This window comes from Mesoplodon bidens (genome assembly GCF_964165515.1).
Source record: "Mesoplodon bidens genome assembly, chromosome: 7".
Taxonomy (NCBI): domain Eukaryota; kingdom Metazoa; phylum Chordata; class Mammalia; order Artiodactyla; family Ziphiidae; genus Mesoplodon; species Mesoplodon bidens.
The window spans coordinates 69,851,784-69,866,717 of NC_138164.1; the positions used below are offsets into that span (position 1 = coordinate 69,851,784).

Genomic DNA, 14,934 nt, shown 5'->3' on the forward strand with positions numbered 1-14,934 from the left:
AATATATGGCAAAGCCAGGAATTAAACCCAGGCAATCTGGTTTAAGGGTCAGCATTCCTAACCATGACATGTTAAGTGAATTTACAGTTTATCTTCACTGAAATGGGGAGCCATTCCTCAGCTTTGAATTGAGGAATATTGTTTCACCATCACTCCTGTACCCCAGGAGTGCTTACAGCTAGAGAGAATACAGATAATATGCAAGAGGCACGTGCTATTGCCAGCCTCACTAACAGCCTCCCAAGTTGAATCGATCCTTTTGGAGATGCTTCTCAGAAGGCAGCACCACTGCTCATGGTTGCTGAAGTTTTCCATCCCAGCTCATGTCATCCACCTGCTCTGAAAACTGTCATGGGACGAACACTGGGTTTAGACTTGAGAAGGCCACAGTTCCAACCTTGGTGCCATGATTTACCAACTCTATGACCTTGGGTAAGTTACTTAACCCCTTTGAGCTCCAGTCTCCTCATTATGCAACTAAGATAGTAACCCTTATTTTGCTGGGTTGCTGTAAGGATGATTAAGATAATGCAAATAAAGTACTCAACAACACCTGGCACGTTGGGTAGGTACATATCCATTATCTATTAAATGAGGACTTCCAAATGGCTTTCATCAGCAATAATAAAACCAAAGGATAGATTTGGTATAAGATTGTCTTGGAATAAGAGTAGCTAAGAACTACACGTTTAACTGAATTGTTAATGGTGAAAAAAAATACAAAGGGCTGACCCAGTGGGAAAGGGCTAGATAATTGGCACTGGATTTCAATGAAAATTAGTCAGGTGCAGAACGCTGGGGACTGTTTCAAGCAAATTACTTCACAGTTGGGGGTCTTGCTGGTATGTAGCAGGGGGCAGCTGGGAAGAAACTGGGGCAGAATCCAAACAACTTCTACTTTATTTAGAGAGAATAGGGATAGTAAAATGACCAGATATATTACCAGTGAATTAAATCAATGTAGAAGTCTCCATCTTTTCTCAAGAGGGAAAAAAAAATCTATTTTTTAATTTCCTGAAGTGATGTGATATAGTGAGATGGAAATTTGGGTTCTGTTGCTAACTCTGTCACTAACTTAACTGAGGCCAGCTAATGAGCCGCTGAAGAAAATAGAAGGTGCTGGGCCCCACCATTTCTAGGGTCCCTGGTAGTTCAAAATTCAGTGATTTCCATGGCTTAAAAATAACATCTCGGGCTTCCCTGGTGGCGCAGTGGTTGAGAATCTGCCTGCCAATGCAGGGGACACGGGTTCGAGCCCTGGTCTGGGAAGATCCCACATGCCGCGGAGCAACTAGCCCCGTGAGCCACAATTACTGAGCCTGCGCGTCTGGAGCCTGTGCTCCGCAACAAGAAAGGCCGCGATAGCCAGAGGCCTGCGCACCGCGATGAGGAGTGGCCCCCACTTGCCGCAACTAGAGAAAGCCCTCGCACAGAAACGAAGAGTCAACACAAGCCATAAATAAAAAAAAAAAAAAAAAAAAAAATAACATCTCAAAGTATTTTACAGTTAGTAAACTTTTCCCACCTCGCTTTTTTTAACCGAACAAGGTGAGATATAAACAAACAAATGTAATAAAAGCATTTACATGTATTAAGTGATCTTTATCACATACTTGTGAAGGAAGCAAGGAAACTATAAATATACCATTCAATCTTGACTCGTGAGCAGGCTGGCGTGGCTGGCATGGAGCATGAGAGAGAGAAGGGGAAAATGGTACCAGCAGAATGCCTCTTTGAGTTTAAGAAGTTTTGTCAATAAGTGGCCGGGGGAGGGTTTTACAAAGGCATTTAACACAGTTTGATTTGTGTTTGGGGAAGGATAACTATGGCAACAGTGAAAAGTTGGGGTTGGAGAACTAAGTAATCAAAAATAGGATAACAAGATGGGAGACTATTGCAATATTAAACATAGCAGGTGATGAAGGCATGAATTAGAAAAATAAGAATGGAATTGAGGGTGGGAAATAAGTGTAGACTTGAGAGAGGACACAGAGGGAGGTTCTATACAGCTATTCTTCTCAAATACTTCTGGGAACCAAACAGAGTTTAAATAGTATTTATAGTGTTGAGTGGATGAGAAATGGGAGATGAGAAGGTGGTTAGAGGGGTGATGATACCATTAATCAAAATGGGAACACAGGGTAGAAAGTGGGTCTGGACGAGAGGATGGTGCATTTTGTTTTAGACATGTAGAGTTTGCTGTGTCTATTGGGTGTCTACAGTTTTACAGGCAGTTGGGAAATATCTATCTGAAGCTTAGAGAAATAGTTAATTTTGCTCTCCTTTTTTTTGGCCACGCGGTGCAGCATGTGGGATCCTTTTTCCCTGACCGAGGACCAAACCGCGCCCCCTGCATTGGAAGCGCGGAGTCTTAACCACTGGACCACCAGGGAAGTCCCGAGAAATAGTTAATTTTAATAATCATTTTATTCTTGGTATTCCTAAGGTCAGTACCCTGATCTGACTAGACCCAGATATAGAAGAGGCTTGCTGTACAAAATGTGGCTAATAAGAGTACCCACTTCACAGAGTTGGTATAGGATAGATTAGTTAATACATATAAAATACTTACGGCAGTGTCTGTTATATAGTAAGGGTGTATAATTATTAACTATTACCGACCCCTTCCCCTGACACCCACAAAGTAAGAGGATGACCTGGACTAGTGTAAAATTATATCAATAAAGACTTAGCAGGCCAAGGAGAAGTGCTAAGATTATAGGCATTGAAAGAGGAAGCATGGTACTCTGGAAAGCACAGTCCTAGGAGTTAAAGACCAGAGTGTTTGTCCCATCCTGCCTGTTAGCTTATTTCACTTTGGGAAGTCCCTTTTCCTCACTGGGACTCAGTTTCTTCATTTAGAAAGAGAGTCTCACGCTAAAAACCTGAGGTCCCTTCTAGTGATTAATAAACAAATATATTCTATGCTTAATATGTATTTTGTTGACAGCTTGAGAAAAACATTCATTCAGCATTAAACTTTTCAAACAACCTCCAGCACATCCCAGAGTGAATGAACTATACATTGTATTTGAAGTGGAAATTTCTAGTTAAGTCCCCTTCTCCTCCTGGAGGCTGTTGTACTTGGTTTCGAGTGAAAACATTTCTGACAGTTGTTGCATAAAAGCTCAAGACCAGAAACCTCCTGGAGCAGAGGCAAAATGAAAAACTGATATTGGATATTTACATGTCTTAGCAGTTAAAATTAACATCCCTTTTAAGTTTGGCTTGCTGATGCAAAAGTAGGCATATATTAAAAAAAAAATAAAGAAACCTTTAAAAATGTTTTGGTTTACCAAGACATTTGTAGAGGACTGATCATTTTGGAGTCTTTAACTGAAAATGATAAGGTGTAATTTGGCCATCGAAACCCAACTTACTACAGGCCAAAACACAATAAATAACTTTTAGGACTCATGTGTTTTGAGTAACAAAGTAACTATCTTTATTTGAATATGTAAGCAAAAATAGTTGAAACCTTATATATGATATTAGTATCTCCAGCTCTGACTTTTCCCTTAAGCCTAGACTTATAAATCTATTTGCTTACCTGATATCTCCAGTTGAATGTCCAAGATTTTTCAAACTCATCAGGCTCAAAATCAAACTCTTAATTTTTTCCTTGAAACCTGTTTCTGGGGAGTTTTTCCACTTTCAATAAATAGTAATACCACCATCCAGCACTCAAACCACTCAACCAAGAACCTACATGCCAACCAACCTTAATTCTCTTTCCCTCCCATCTCCTGCATATAGTCCATCAGCATGTCTGTTTCTAGCTCCAAGCGGTATTTCAATTTCACTCACTTTTCTCTAACTCCACCCCTATCCCCCTTGGCCAAGCCACCATTTCTCCTGGGGATACTGCAATAGTCTCTTGACTGACTCCCTGCTCTCACTCTGGCTCCCCCATTCTTCTCTATCCATTTTCAACCCAACCGACAAAATGATCTTTTCAAAAGGTATTTTAGATCATGCCTCTCTCCTGCTAATTTTTTTCCATTGGCTTCTTGCTGTACTTTGAATAAAATCCAAACGCCTAGCCATGGCTTCCACCCATCCTTCTGATTACATCTCATTCCACTCTTTGCCTTCTTCTCTGCCCTACAGGCACAAGGACCTTCATTCTGCTTCACTTAAAACCAGTTCCCTCCAGCCTTCCGGCCCTTGTATATCCACTGTCTTTCTGACTGTAGTGCTTTTCCCTAGCTCTTCTCACATTTGATCCCTCATTTTCACAATTCTCAGCGTAAAGCCCAATTCCTCAGAGAGCTCTTTACTGACTACTAAGAGTTACATTTCCATGAGAGGTGCCCACATCTGACTGATCATCTGTCATTAGACAGCTTTTTTTTTTTTTAACATCTTTATTGGAGTATAATTGCTTTACAATGGTGTGTTAGTTTCTGCTTTATAACAAAGTGAATCAGCTATACATATATATCCCCATATCTCCTCCCTCTTGTGTCTGTCTCCCACCCTCCCTATCCCACCCCTCTAGGTAGACACAGCTTTTTTTAAAATAAAAATTCTTGGGTCTCACTTTCAAAGATTCTGATTCAGTGAGTCCAGTTTAATCATCCATTCTCCCCCTAGATGACAAATTTCTTCTGAAAAGGACTCTGATTATAACCTGACTCATAATAATTATGTAATAAATGGTTGTCAAATAAATTTTAATGATTTAAATAAAATCGATGTGTTCTAATAGTTATAATCATTTATTAATTCAAGAAACATCATTAGGTATCTATGTAGTGCTCCAGGTATTAGAGGTATGGATGTAAAAGAGACAAAGTCCCTACTCACAGGAAGCTTTTCTTAGAGTGGGTGAGATGCTAAATGAGGAAAATATCAGGTGGGCCTAAGTTCTATAAGAAATTAAAACAGGATGTTAAAGATAGGCTGGAAGCTTACTTCCTACTGACCCATTCTCTTCATTCCAGGGCTCTGTCCACCATACTGCAGTTTATGCACAGGTCTCTGTCAATACTAGTGTCTCAGAACAGTGTTGGGCTGTAGGTATCACGCTGGAGGTGTCTTTGAAGCCCGCACCCCCTGTCTCAATGCCCTTGAAAACATTGTTGCTGAAGAATCACTCACCTCCACATCACCCAAGTGCCAAAAGTGCTCAGGCAAAGGGTCAAACTCTGGGGCACGAGGCTAAATTCTTGCCCTCAAGATCTGCTTCTCACCTCACCCTCTAAGCTCTCTGTTCTGGGATAGATGTGTGTGTGATTGCAGACTGACAGATTCCCTTAGGTTGGGGTCAGATTTGAAGCTGAGGTCTTTCTCTGATGAATGGTGGTAATAGTTTGCTCAGCATATCCTCCCCTTTGAAATCAGTGCACTGATTGCAAGTATTCAATTATTTTAAAAAAACTTAGTTTTCTGGGTTTCTTTTTTTTCTTTATTGGGATATAGTTGCTTTACAATGCTGTGTTAGTTTCTGCTGTACAGTGAAGTGAATCAGCTGTATGTATGCACATGTACCCTCCCTCTTGGACCTCCCCCCACCCATCCCACCCATCTAGGTCACTGTAGAGCACCAAGCTGAGCTCCTTGTGCTATACAGCAAGTTCCCACTAGCTATCTGTTTTACACATGGTAGTGTATATATGTCAGTCCCAATCTCCCAGTTCATCCCACCCTCCCTTCCCCCACTCCGAGTCCACATATCCGTTCTCTATGTCTGCGTCTCTATTCCTGCCCTGCAAATAGGTTTATCTGTACCATTTTCTAGATTCCACATGTATGCATTAATATACGATATTTGTTTTTCTCTTTCTGACTTCACTCTGTATGACAGACCCGAAGTCCATCCACATCTCTACAAATGACCCAATTTCGTTCCTTTTTATGGCTGAGTAATATTCCAGTGTATATATGTACGACATCTTTCTCCATTCATCTGCCGATGGACATCTAGATTGCTTCCATGTCCTGGCTATTGTAAACAGTGCTGCAGTGAACATTGGGATGCATGTATCTTTTTGAATTATGGTTTTCTCAGGGCATATGCCCAGTAGTGGGATTGCTGGGTCATATGATAGTTCTATTTTTAGTTTTTTAAGGTAGAATCTGAATAATTTTTAAGTGAACACGTATCATAAGAACAATTTTAAAGTTATTGAAAAAGTTTTAAGTATTGAATTTGAGGTTTGTGTTACTTCGACAATAAAAAACAATAAGAGCTACTAAGGAAGATTAAAAATATAGTAATGTTTATAGGAAAACCAAATAAATTTGAATAATCAAATTTTCAAACATTATATAAATCCATTCGGTATTTACTGAGTGTCTTCATTGTACTAAGTTTTGGGGATGCATTGGGGGAAAAAGCAATGCTTCTGCCCTCAGTGACCTAGAATCTACCAGAAATTCTCAACTGGATGTGGAAATGTGGGGAAGAGTTAGGTATTTTTTGTTCTTAAAATGTCAGAGTTTGGGATCAGCATTGGTGTTAATCATTAAAGGCTCAGGCATGTTAAGTCCTGCAAACTCTGGCACAGTCCTACACGGTGAAAAACTGTCCTTCCAAAGATGCAATAGCACCTGCAATAAGAAATACTGGGTCAACACCATTTTTCACATAAATATGCTAATTCCAAATGAACCTTAATGAGATGATAGGGTATGTGAAAGAGGTTCTTGGTCTCCCCACTGCCCCGCTCTGTCGACCTCATTAATAAGCATTAAAATCAGTTTTAAAGGAAGGAAAAAACTGTCTCCAGAGACACCCCTGTCAAATGGTACATTTCTAAAGCATCTGAAAGGCTTGAGTAGGGATAAGGTGCTAATGGAATTATCTTGGTCAGAATCCATTAACACAAAACTCAAATTCTGGCTGCTGCAGGCAGGACTCCCCTGATGTTTGTTTCACTGTAGCTCCTCAGGATAATGATATTCTTTTGTGTTTGGGCTTATGTGTATCTTGGCATCTGACTGTTGTCCATAATTACATCTTAACGTTTATCTTACTTATTCCTCACCTAAAAATAAGCTCATCATGTCACTGTCTGAAAGCTCCCAGAAACAGTTTTTCTGAGTTCAATCAAACTGTGTCAAGTGCTCTTAAATCTTCTCTTTCCAATTGTTTCACCAGCCAAATCAAAAGGAGGAGATCTGCACAGACAAAAATATTGAAAATTGAACTGTATTTACCACTTTCATTGAGAAATGATATTTATAAATCTATTTTCCCTTCAAAATATCTTTTACTTTTGTTCTTTCTTTTCTAATTTACTACCTTAGCCCTAAGTCTTGATCTAGACTATTGCAGCAAATTCCCTCCCAACTATTTGTTTTGAAAAATTCAAACCACAGAAAAATTGAAAGAACAGAACAATGAAACTCTGTATTTTCATCACGATTTAGCAGTTGCTAATATTTTGGCATGTTTACTCTCTCTCCCTCCTTCTCTCTCTCTTTCTCTGCCTACCTGTCTCTCTCTCTCGATTGATATCTATCTATCTATCTATTTATCTATCTGGCTCAGAAGAGAGAAGAGACACACACATAAACACACACACCTTTTTTTCTGAACCATTTGAAACATGTGGCAGACATCAGGCCACTTCCAACCTAATATACAGCAAAACAACTCCTCAATGTAAAGATATTTGCTATATAACCACATTACCATTGTTACACCTAAGAAAACTAATGATAATTCTTTATGATCCAATATACTGTACCTACTCAAATTTCCTTAACTGTCCTCAAAATGTCTTCTATAGTTTTTTTTTCTCTTCAATTGAAGATCAAAAGCAAGGTTTTCTTCCTTCCTTCCTTTCTTTCTCTCTTTTTCTTCTCTTTCTTTTCTTTCTCTTCTTCCCTCCCTTTCTTCCTTTTTTCTTCTTTTCTTTCTCCCTTCCTTCCCTTCCTCCCTTCCTCCCTCGCTTCCTTCTTTCCTTCCTTTTCTTTTTTCTTTTTTTTTTTTTGAGTTCAGGCCAGATGCTTATAGACTGTTTCACATTCTAGATTTGTCTAATTGTTTCTTCCTGATCAGAATCAGGTCAAATATTTTGTCATAAAATCTTGTGAGTAATATTGTCTACTTCTCACTGTATCACATTCCGAGGACAAAATGTGAGATTGTCTCACTATTGGTGATACGAAGTTTGGCCCCTTGGTTAAGGACCACCAGATCTCTCCATTCTAAAGGCACCTTTGTAAACACAAATCTGTGGGGTGATTTTTGAAACCATGTGAATATCCTTTTTCCAATAAACTTTCATCTCAAATTTTTTTTTTTTTAGCATCTACTGACTATGCTTGCCTGAAACAATTATTTTATTGAGGGTTGGAAAATGGTAATTTTCTAATTCTCTGTTTTTTCTAGAATCATTAGCTGGTAATCTAATGATTACCTGTAGAAAGATTATCTAAATAAAAAGAATGAGATAATTCAATTTACTTACTCTTGTGTGTTGTTTTAATTTTCATTGTCCTTTAATGTTTTATTATTATTTTTTAAGGCATAGAAATAACTCAGGCTCATTTCAAATAATTAAAACAACACAGAAGAAAAACAAATAAATTATCTCTTTTCTACTCTAACTTTTAGGTAACCACTGATAATAAATTAAATATATGACCTCTACACATTTTTTCCCACACATATATAAATAATATCCCCAGCTATATTCCTGATGTCTAGAATAGTAGCTGGTACATCCAAATGATGGAATATACTGTATTTATTGGAAAAAAATCTGTGTATAAGTGGACCCATGTAGTCCAAATCCATGTTGTTCAAGGGTCGACTGTATATAGGTACACAAGCACATATATTTACCTCCAAATATAGATATTATTTTAAAAAATAAATCAACTGACACTGTATTGTATAATTTGCTTTCTTTTTCCATTTAAGTTACTGTTTTATGAATAAATGTCACCAACTAGACTCTAAGCCTCATGAGGGCATTTCCAGCCATTGTTGTAGTCCACATGTATTCCTAGGATGTGGCACAAATTCCCTTCCTCACAAACTATTATGGAGGGTGATTGCAATTACATGTGCCTGATGAATTTCTTCCTTTTCTCTGAAGAGGACTTGGGAGTCCTATTCCTCTAAAAAAAGTATTATTAACCAGCTTGCCAAAAACTTGGTGGCCAATTCCAGTGGCTAATAATGAAAAGAAGACAAACTAGAAAAGAAAGTGATGAGATGAGAATGAGTGGAGGAGATACGCAGGACCCTGACAAGGAGGCAATCAGCTTTCCTTTTAGGGTGGGGTTTTCTATGCTGGAGCTGCCATCTTGAATGTGGCCTCTTTTGGGAAGTGGTAGCTGGACCACACAAGATATAGCCTTAACTCTGAGTCAGTGATTTTCTTAAAAAGTTTCTTTCTGGTCATTTGGAGAACTGGAAGAAGCAACAGAATTAGTTCAAAACTCTTCTGAAAAGACAAACTGCATAAAATCAAAGGAGTGAGGAAGAATGGCTTCTTCTGGAATTACCTCTCCTTCCTCACTTCCTTTGTTTCTTTGTCCCTTTAAGCATATATTAGGGCTACATAAATTAGCCAAGACTGTGTGCGGTCTTTTACCATCAATCCCAAGTGAATATTGTAAGCATCAGAAAATTTTCCATTTACACAGTCAGGGAGGTATTTTCAGTCATTTAAATCTTTTCTAATTACTAACCAATTCCCTCCTTCCAGCCCTCCTAATTTAGCGCACAGAACCCAGCTCCCTACAGAAAACAACTCCCCAGCAAAGTCTAAGTTTCCATGGTTAGTTGCCAGAGCTCTGGATGTGAACAGAGCCGAAAAGCCACACTCCCATAGTTAGAGAAAAATCATCAAGAAATCAGGTTTCACCGCCATGGTGCAGTTCCTAGCACAATGTAAATGCTCAGTAAATAATGGGAAGGAGGGAGAAAGAATCAGGAGATGAGACAGAAAAGAGAGAGGGACTAAAGAGGGAAGAAATCCAGTGAAATCGGCTTTCCTTAAACTGTGACCAGAAATTTAAATGTGGAAGGAGCTTATTACTAATAAAGATAATACTAGTACTGGAATATTGAGCAAGAGAGTACTGGGTACTGTGCTGGGCTTGTTATTGCAAATTCTCCCAAGAACTTTGCTGAGCTTAACTTTTACAGGAGGAAACTGAGGCACAGAGAGGTTAAAAGCTTCCAAGCCAGCAGAGCTGGGATAAGAGCTCCAGTCTGTGATATACTAACTGCATGCTTTCTCCCCTACAGTTAAGCTGCCTTCTCCTCCTATAATACATACTGGCTGCCTCTAGCCTCAGGCTGCAGGCGACACTCTCTGACAGGCATCCATGCCAGAGTGCTGCTCAGTGGATGCCTCCCCCGTGTCCCCCCCACCTCCCCGCCATCTCCTACACCACGTACCACAAAAGGATGCCTTCTAACAGCCACCCCAGCTCCGGCAAGTACTGTGGGCCACTTTGCCTTTCCATCTCCTTAAACTGCCCCCTTTAGGCATGTTGTCACAGGCCTGCTTTCTAGGGGTCGCTCCTTCATCTCCCATTGGTCAGTGCAGGGGCCAGCCTCCCATAGCAGCTCCCCCACTTTGGGCATTAAGGAGCGCTCGACTCCTCCCATTGCCCCCCCAGCATCTCAATCAATGTCAAAGCCTTTTATGTTCCTGGGGCCAAGTTCAGCGCCTCCCCACCCAGTTCACTCCTTGAACTGTACTCTACATTTGCGCTGGTTCCATGAAAGGCTGGCTGCAGGCTGCCCGCTTCAGGCTCAGCCACAGCTTGAGAGGCCGACCAGCATTAACTCAGTAAGGGGTGTGGGAGGTGGGGGAAGGGGAAGCAGCACTGGAGCTGTCTGAGACCCGAACTCTCAAACTCCATCCACTGCCCTAGGAGTTGCCAGCATCAGAGTAACATACAAAACTAGCCTTTGCTGTTCTTGGCACTGGGAGTTCTGTAGAACCCAGACATGTAATTCCAGATCTTTAAAGTCTCCTTCCTCTATCGTTTTCCTTCACCTTTTAGCATTGCATGCAGTTTTCTATTGCAGTTTTCTCTTTGGCCAAATACCTAGCCACCTGGAAACGTTACCACATCCGCTGCCCTGCAGAGGTGGAATCCCTTGATTCTCCGTTTTTCGCTCTCCCCCCCTTCCTTTTCCTTTCTCCCCCATCAGGGTCTCACCTCTGTGATCCTCTCCTGACCTCTCTGCAGCTGCATCTGTGACTACATTCCCGTTGCTTCCCGCTTCCTTACCTTTCCTCGGTGGCTGTCTCTATTCCCTCCTGCTTTCTTGCCTTTCTCCTACCCCCTCCCCCTGACTGATCTGCTTTCTTACTACATCCTTCTTTCACTTCTCTGGTTGATTTCTCCTGCTCCTTTGGGAGGACAGCCTACGACTTATTGTGTCTACCACCTAATGCAGAGTTTCTGGAATTGGTTGCCCCTTTGAAGTCCAAACTGACTGACTTCAAGAGCCTATAATTATGCTAATAAAAAAATTTTCTCATTCCAACATTAATAAACTGAAACATTGAGTCAGCTGTCAAATGCAGGCAAACCAGAGGAACTTGCTCTTGAACTGAAATAAAATTCTTTGCTCCCGTTTTGAAATGCCATCTCAGGCTCTCTTGTTTATATTTAATGCTCTGTGACTCTTAAGTCAAAGACAAAGCTTAAGTTAGGGTTTTTCTACATTGGGCTTCTGGGGAAGCTCCCTAGGATTTATAGGGCCATGGAGCTGCTGTAAAATATATATTTTTTAAACCCATTTGTTCTTGTTTAGTGTAGAGCCCTGCTATATATCAAGGAACTGATTGAATGCTCACACTCCTTCTTAAAATTGTTGTTACAAGCTGAATGTTGTAGATTCCAAGTTTGCCTCCTCATTTGCCCCTTGTTCCTTACGTGGTACCAGCCAGTCAACAGCTTAACTTTGAGCTTTTGAGCATGTGCATAGCTCAAGGTTTACATCACCTCCATGGTAACCTTCATTTCTTACCCATCCTTTGTCAACAAGCATGAAAACATCACTGCGTTGATATAATTTTAGTATGAACCTCAGATACAAAATACAGGGTTGAAAAGCACCTGGGGAAAAGTCACACTGGAGACATGTGAAATGATGGATCGAAAACTATGAAAATTAGATTGGATTATGCTTGCATGCCACCATTTGCAGGGAATGTATCTGTTCTAAATATTGCTTGTCCTCAAAGTCAGGTATAATGAGAAAGTCAGGTAAACTAGGAAAAAGGTGTGGTTTTTTCTTTTTTGATGAATAGGAGACAAAATAAATGTGTGTAAAAGCATAAATCACTAAGAAAAAGTATGTGGAATTGTACAATGTGCTTTTCAGGATAATGCATGTAAAAGTATCTGTTGTATGTATGAAAAGTGACCTTTTTGTTTTCTGCTGGCTTGTGGGTGTCTGGCCATGTAAACTTCCTTTCTGCAGCACTAATCCACTTTAGGATTAGTAAATGGGTGGGGTTCGCAAAGCAAAAAGCTTGTATTTGGCTTTCTGCCATCTAGAAATTCCTGCCTAATCTTGACTTTTATTAATTTGCTGTGTGCAAAAAACAAAAAACACAAAAACAAACCCAGTTAACTTTCATATTTCCTTAAATTGTTCTGCACTTATTTATATGTGTGTATATGTATATTCACATAATGTATGTATATTCACATATATATCCTATGTATCAAAATGTAAATAGGTTAGGATCATTCACCATTTCAGATTAGTGCTTTTACGTTCTGATAGGTGGCAAAATCCAGGGATAGTATATTTTCAAGAATACTCAGTGGATGTGGCTCTAGCTTCTTTACCAATTAGCTTTGGAATTTTGTGCTTTACTTCCTTCATTTATTAAACAAATGAACAAACAGATATTGTTCAAGGGAGTCCATGAAGTCCCATTCAGAGTTATGACTCTGTGACTCAATCATGTGGTTAAAAAAAAAAAAAATATATATATATATATATATAGTAAGATGTTTGATTCTGCAAAGAACTATGTACCTATTCTGCCTCCCTCCATTGTAAAAGTCATTCATTTATTTACTCACTCAAACATTCATTCTAGAAGCACTTGTTTGGGACTTAGTACGTTTCAGGTCCCATCCCATGTCCCACAGATACCAAGATTATTTAGATACAACCTCTGTTCTTGAGGAGCTCAGGGTCTATAAGAAGATTTCCTACTTTATAGGATTTCATCTCAAAGTCCTAATTGTAGAAAGTTAAAGTTTTCATGCAAAGAAATCAACAAGTATCCATACTATTAAGTGCTGATAATAATTGGTATTTCATTTGTTTTTAAACCATGAGTGTTTTTCTTAAATTGTCTTTATCGTTTATTTATTTTATTTTTATTTTTGGCTGCGTCGGGTCTTAGTTACGGCTCACGGGCTCTTCGTTGTGGTGTGCAGGCTTCTCTCTAGTGGTGCGTGGGCTCCAGGGCCTGTGGGCTCTGTAGTTGTGGCACGTGGGCCCCAGAGTGTGTGGGCTCTGTAGTTTGCGGCACACAGGCTCTAGCTGAGGTGCACGAGCTCAGTAGTTGTGGCACGCAGACTTAGTTGCCCCGTGGCATGTGGGATCTTAGCTTCCTGACCAGGGATCGAAGCCGTGTCCCCTGCATTGTAAGGCGATTCTTTACCACTGGACCACCAGGGAAGTCCCGGTATTTCATTTTGAGGAATTGTTTTCCCTTCTCCCCCTCCTTCCCTCCCATATCAATGGGGGCAGTGTAATAGAGCGGAAAGAGTATGGGTTTTGTCCACGCAGATTTAGGTTTGGAATTTTGGCACTGTTCCTTACCACTGTGTCATCCTGGGCAAGTGACCTGCTCTGAGACTCCATTTTCACATCTACAAAGTGATGATAGGAATATCTACTTCAAAAGAGTTGTAGAATCATATTGGTTGAATAAGATGATACATATAAAAACCTACTCAATGGATGGTGGAACTTACTTTTAATGTGGAAAGCTGGAAAATATACCTGCTTTGTTTAACATCCTTTTAAAGAATAAACCAACAGAAGTAGCTTTTTTGGTCTGAACCCTCTGAAGACTCTTTACATAATATCATCTATGGCTGTCACCTCTACTCAGGAGTTGTAGGACCAAGACATCTGTGAGGATTCTATGGGTACTAGAGAAATATGAATCCACATTAGTCTGAACCATACAAAATTGCCAATATTGACATGACCTACAAAAATGGCAATTTCGTATGGTTCAACCTAATACCACTACTGATACCATTAAAAGCACATTTCAGTTTTGTACTTTTTAATGTGAATGTCATATAAAAGTTTTGAATTGGGTTCTTTTGGGTTATTCCTGGTTAAAAATATTTAATGAGTAAAATTCATGTCATTTGTTTTTTAGATTAAGGAAGAAATGGTAGAATAAGTCCTGCTTGGTTCTTTTTTCCAGAGTAGTTTTAGAAGGTTGAAATTTTGAGTTTGTGAAAATTTCAGCCTCAGGCATTGGGGGAAGGGACATTAAAATCCATATGTATTGTTGGATGTTAAGGAAAAGAGCAAATCTTTGACTATTTTAAGAGAACAACATTAAGATTGTCAGCTGATGAGCTGAAACTTGTCCTGACTGTGATACATTACTAAGCAAAGATTAGAGGAAATTAGTATAACAGAGAAAGAGAGATCCTTTTTTTTTTTCTCTTTTGCTACATATGTGGGAGAGACGGAGGATTGGGAGTGCATAGGAGAAGTGTTGAGAGGATATGTGGGAGAAGAACTGTTTAAAATGTTCAAAGGGAACTAAAATGAAGATAGGAAAATGTACGCTGGGGTACAGGTTTCCAAGAGCAGCTACTCAGACAAGTGCTTCCAGTGCTGTCATCAGCACTAGTAGCTTTTGAACTTCCATCTGTGCTGTCTGCGGGGCTGGGAATACTCTGTCTGCTCGACAGCCACAGGTGATCCTGTCACCCTGGCCTTGGGAA

At 39.8% G+C, this 14,934-nt stretch overlaps 1 protein-coding gene across 6 annotated transcripts in view; it reads right to left on the minus strand.

Moving 5' to 3' along the window:
* DLG2 (discs large MAGUK scaffold protein 2) overlaps positions 1–14,934 on the minus strand; it is a 1,231,136-nt gene that overhangs the window by 321,990 nt on the left and 894,212 nt on the right. The window contains exon 12 of one of the 6 annotated variants that reach the window (XR_014016293.1): positions 6,993–7,125. The exons of 4 other annotated variants lie outside the window; for them this stretch is intronic. Coding sequence is in view for 1 of the 2 variants with exons in the window: in XM_081239499.1 (XP_081095625.1) it covers positions 7,111–7,125 (15 nt within the window). In the remaining variant the exon portion in view is untranslated. Of the gene's footprint in view, positions 1–6,920; positions 7,126–14,934 lie in introns of those variants that run through there. One more of the 6 variants, XM_081239499.1, reaches the window with a different exon arrangement.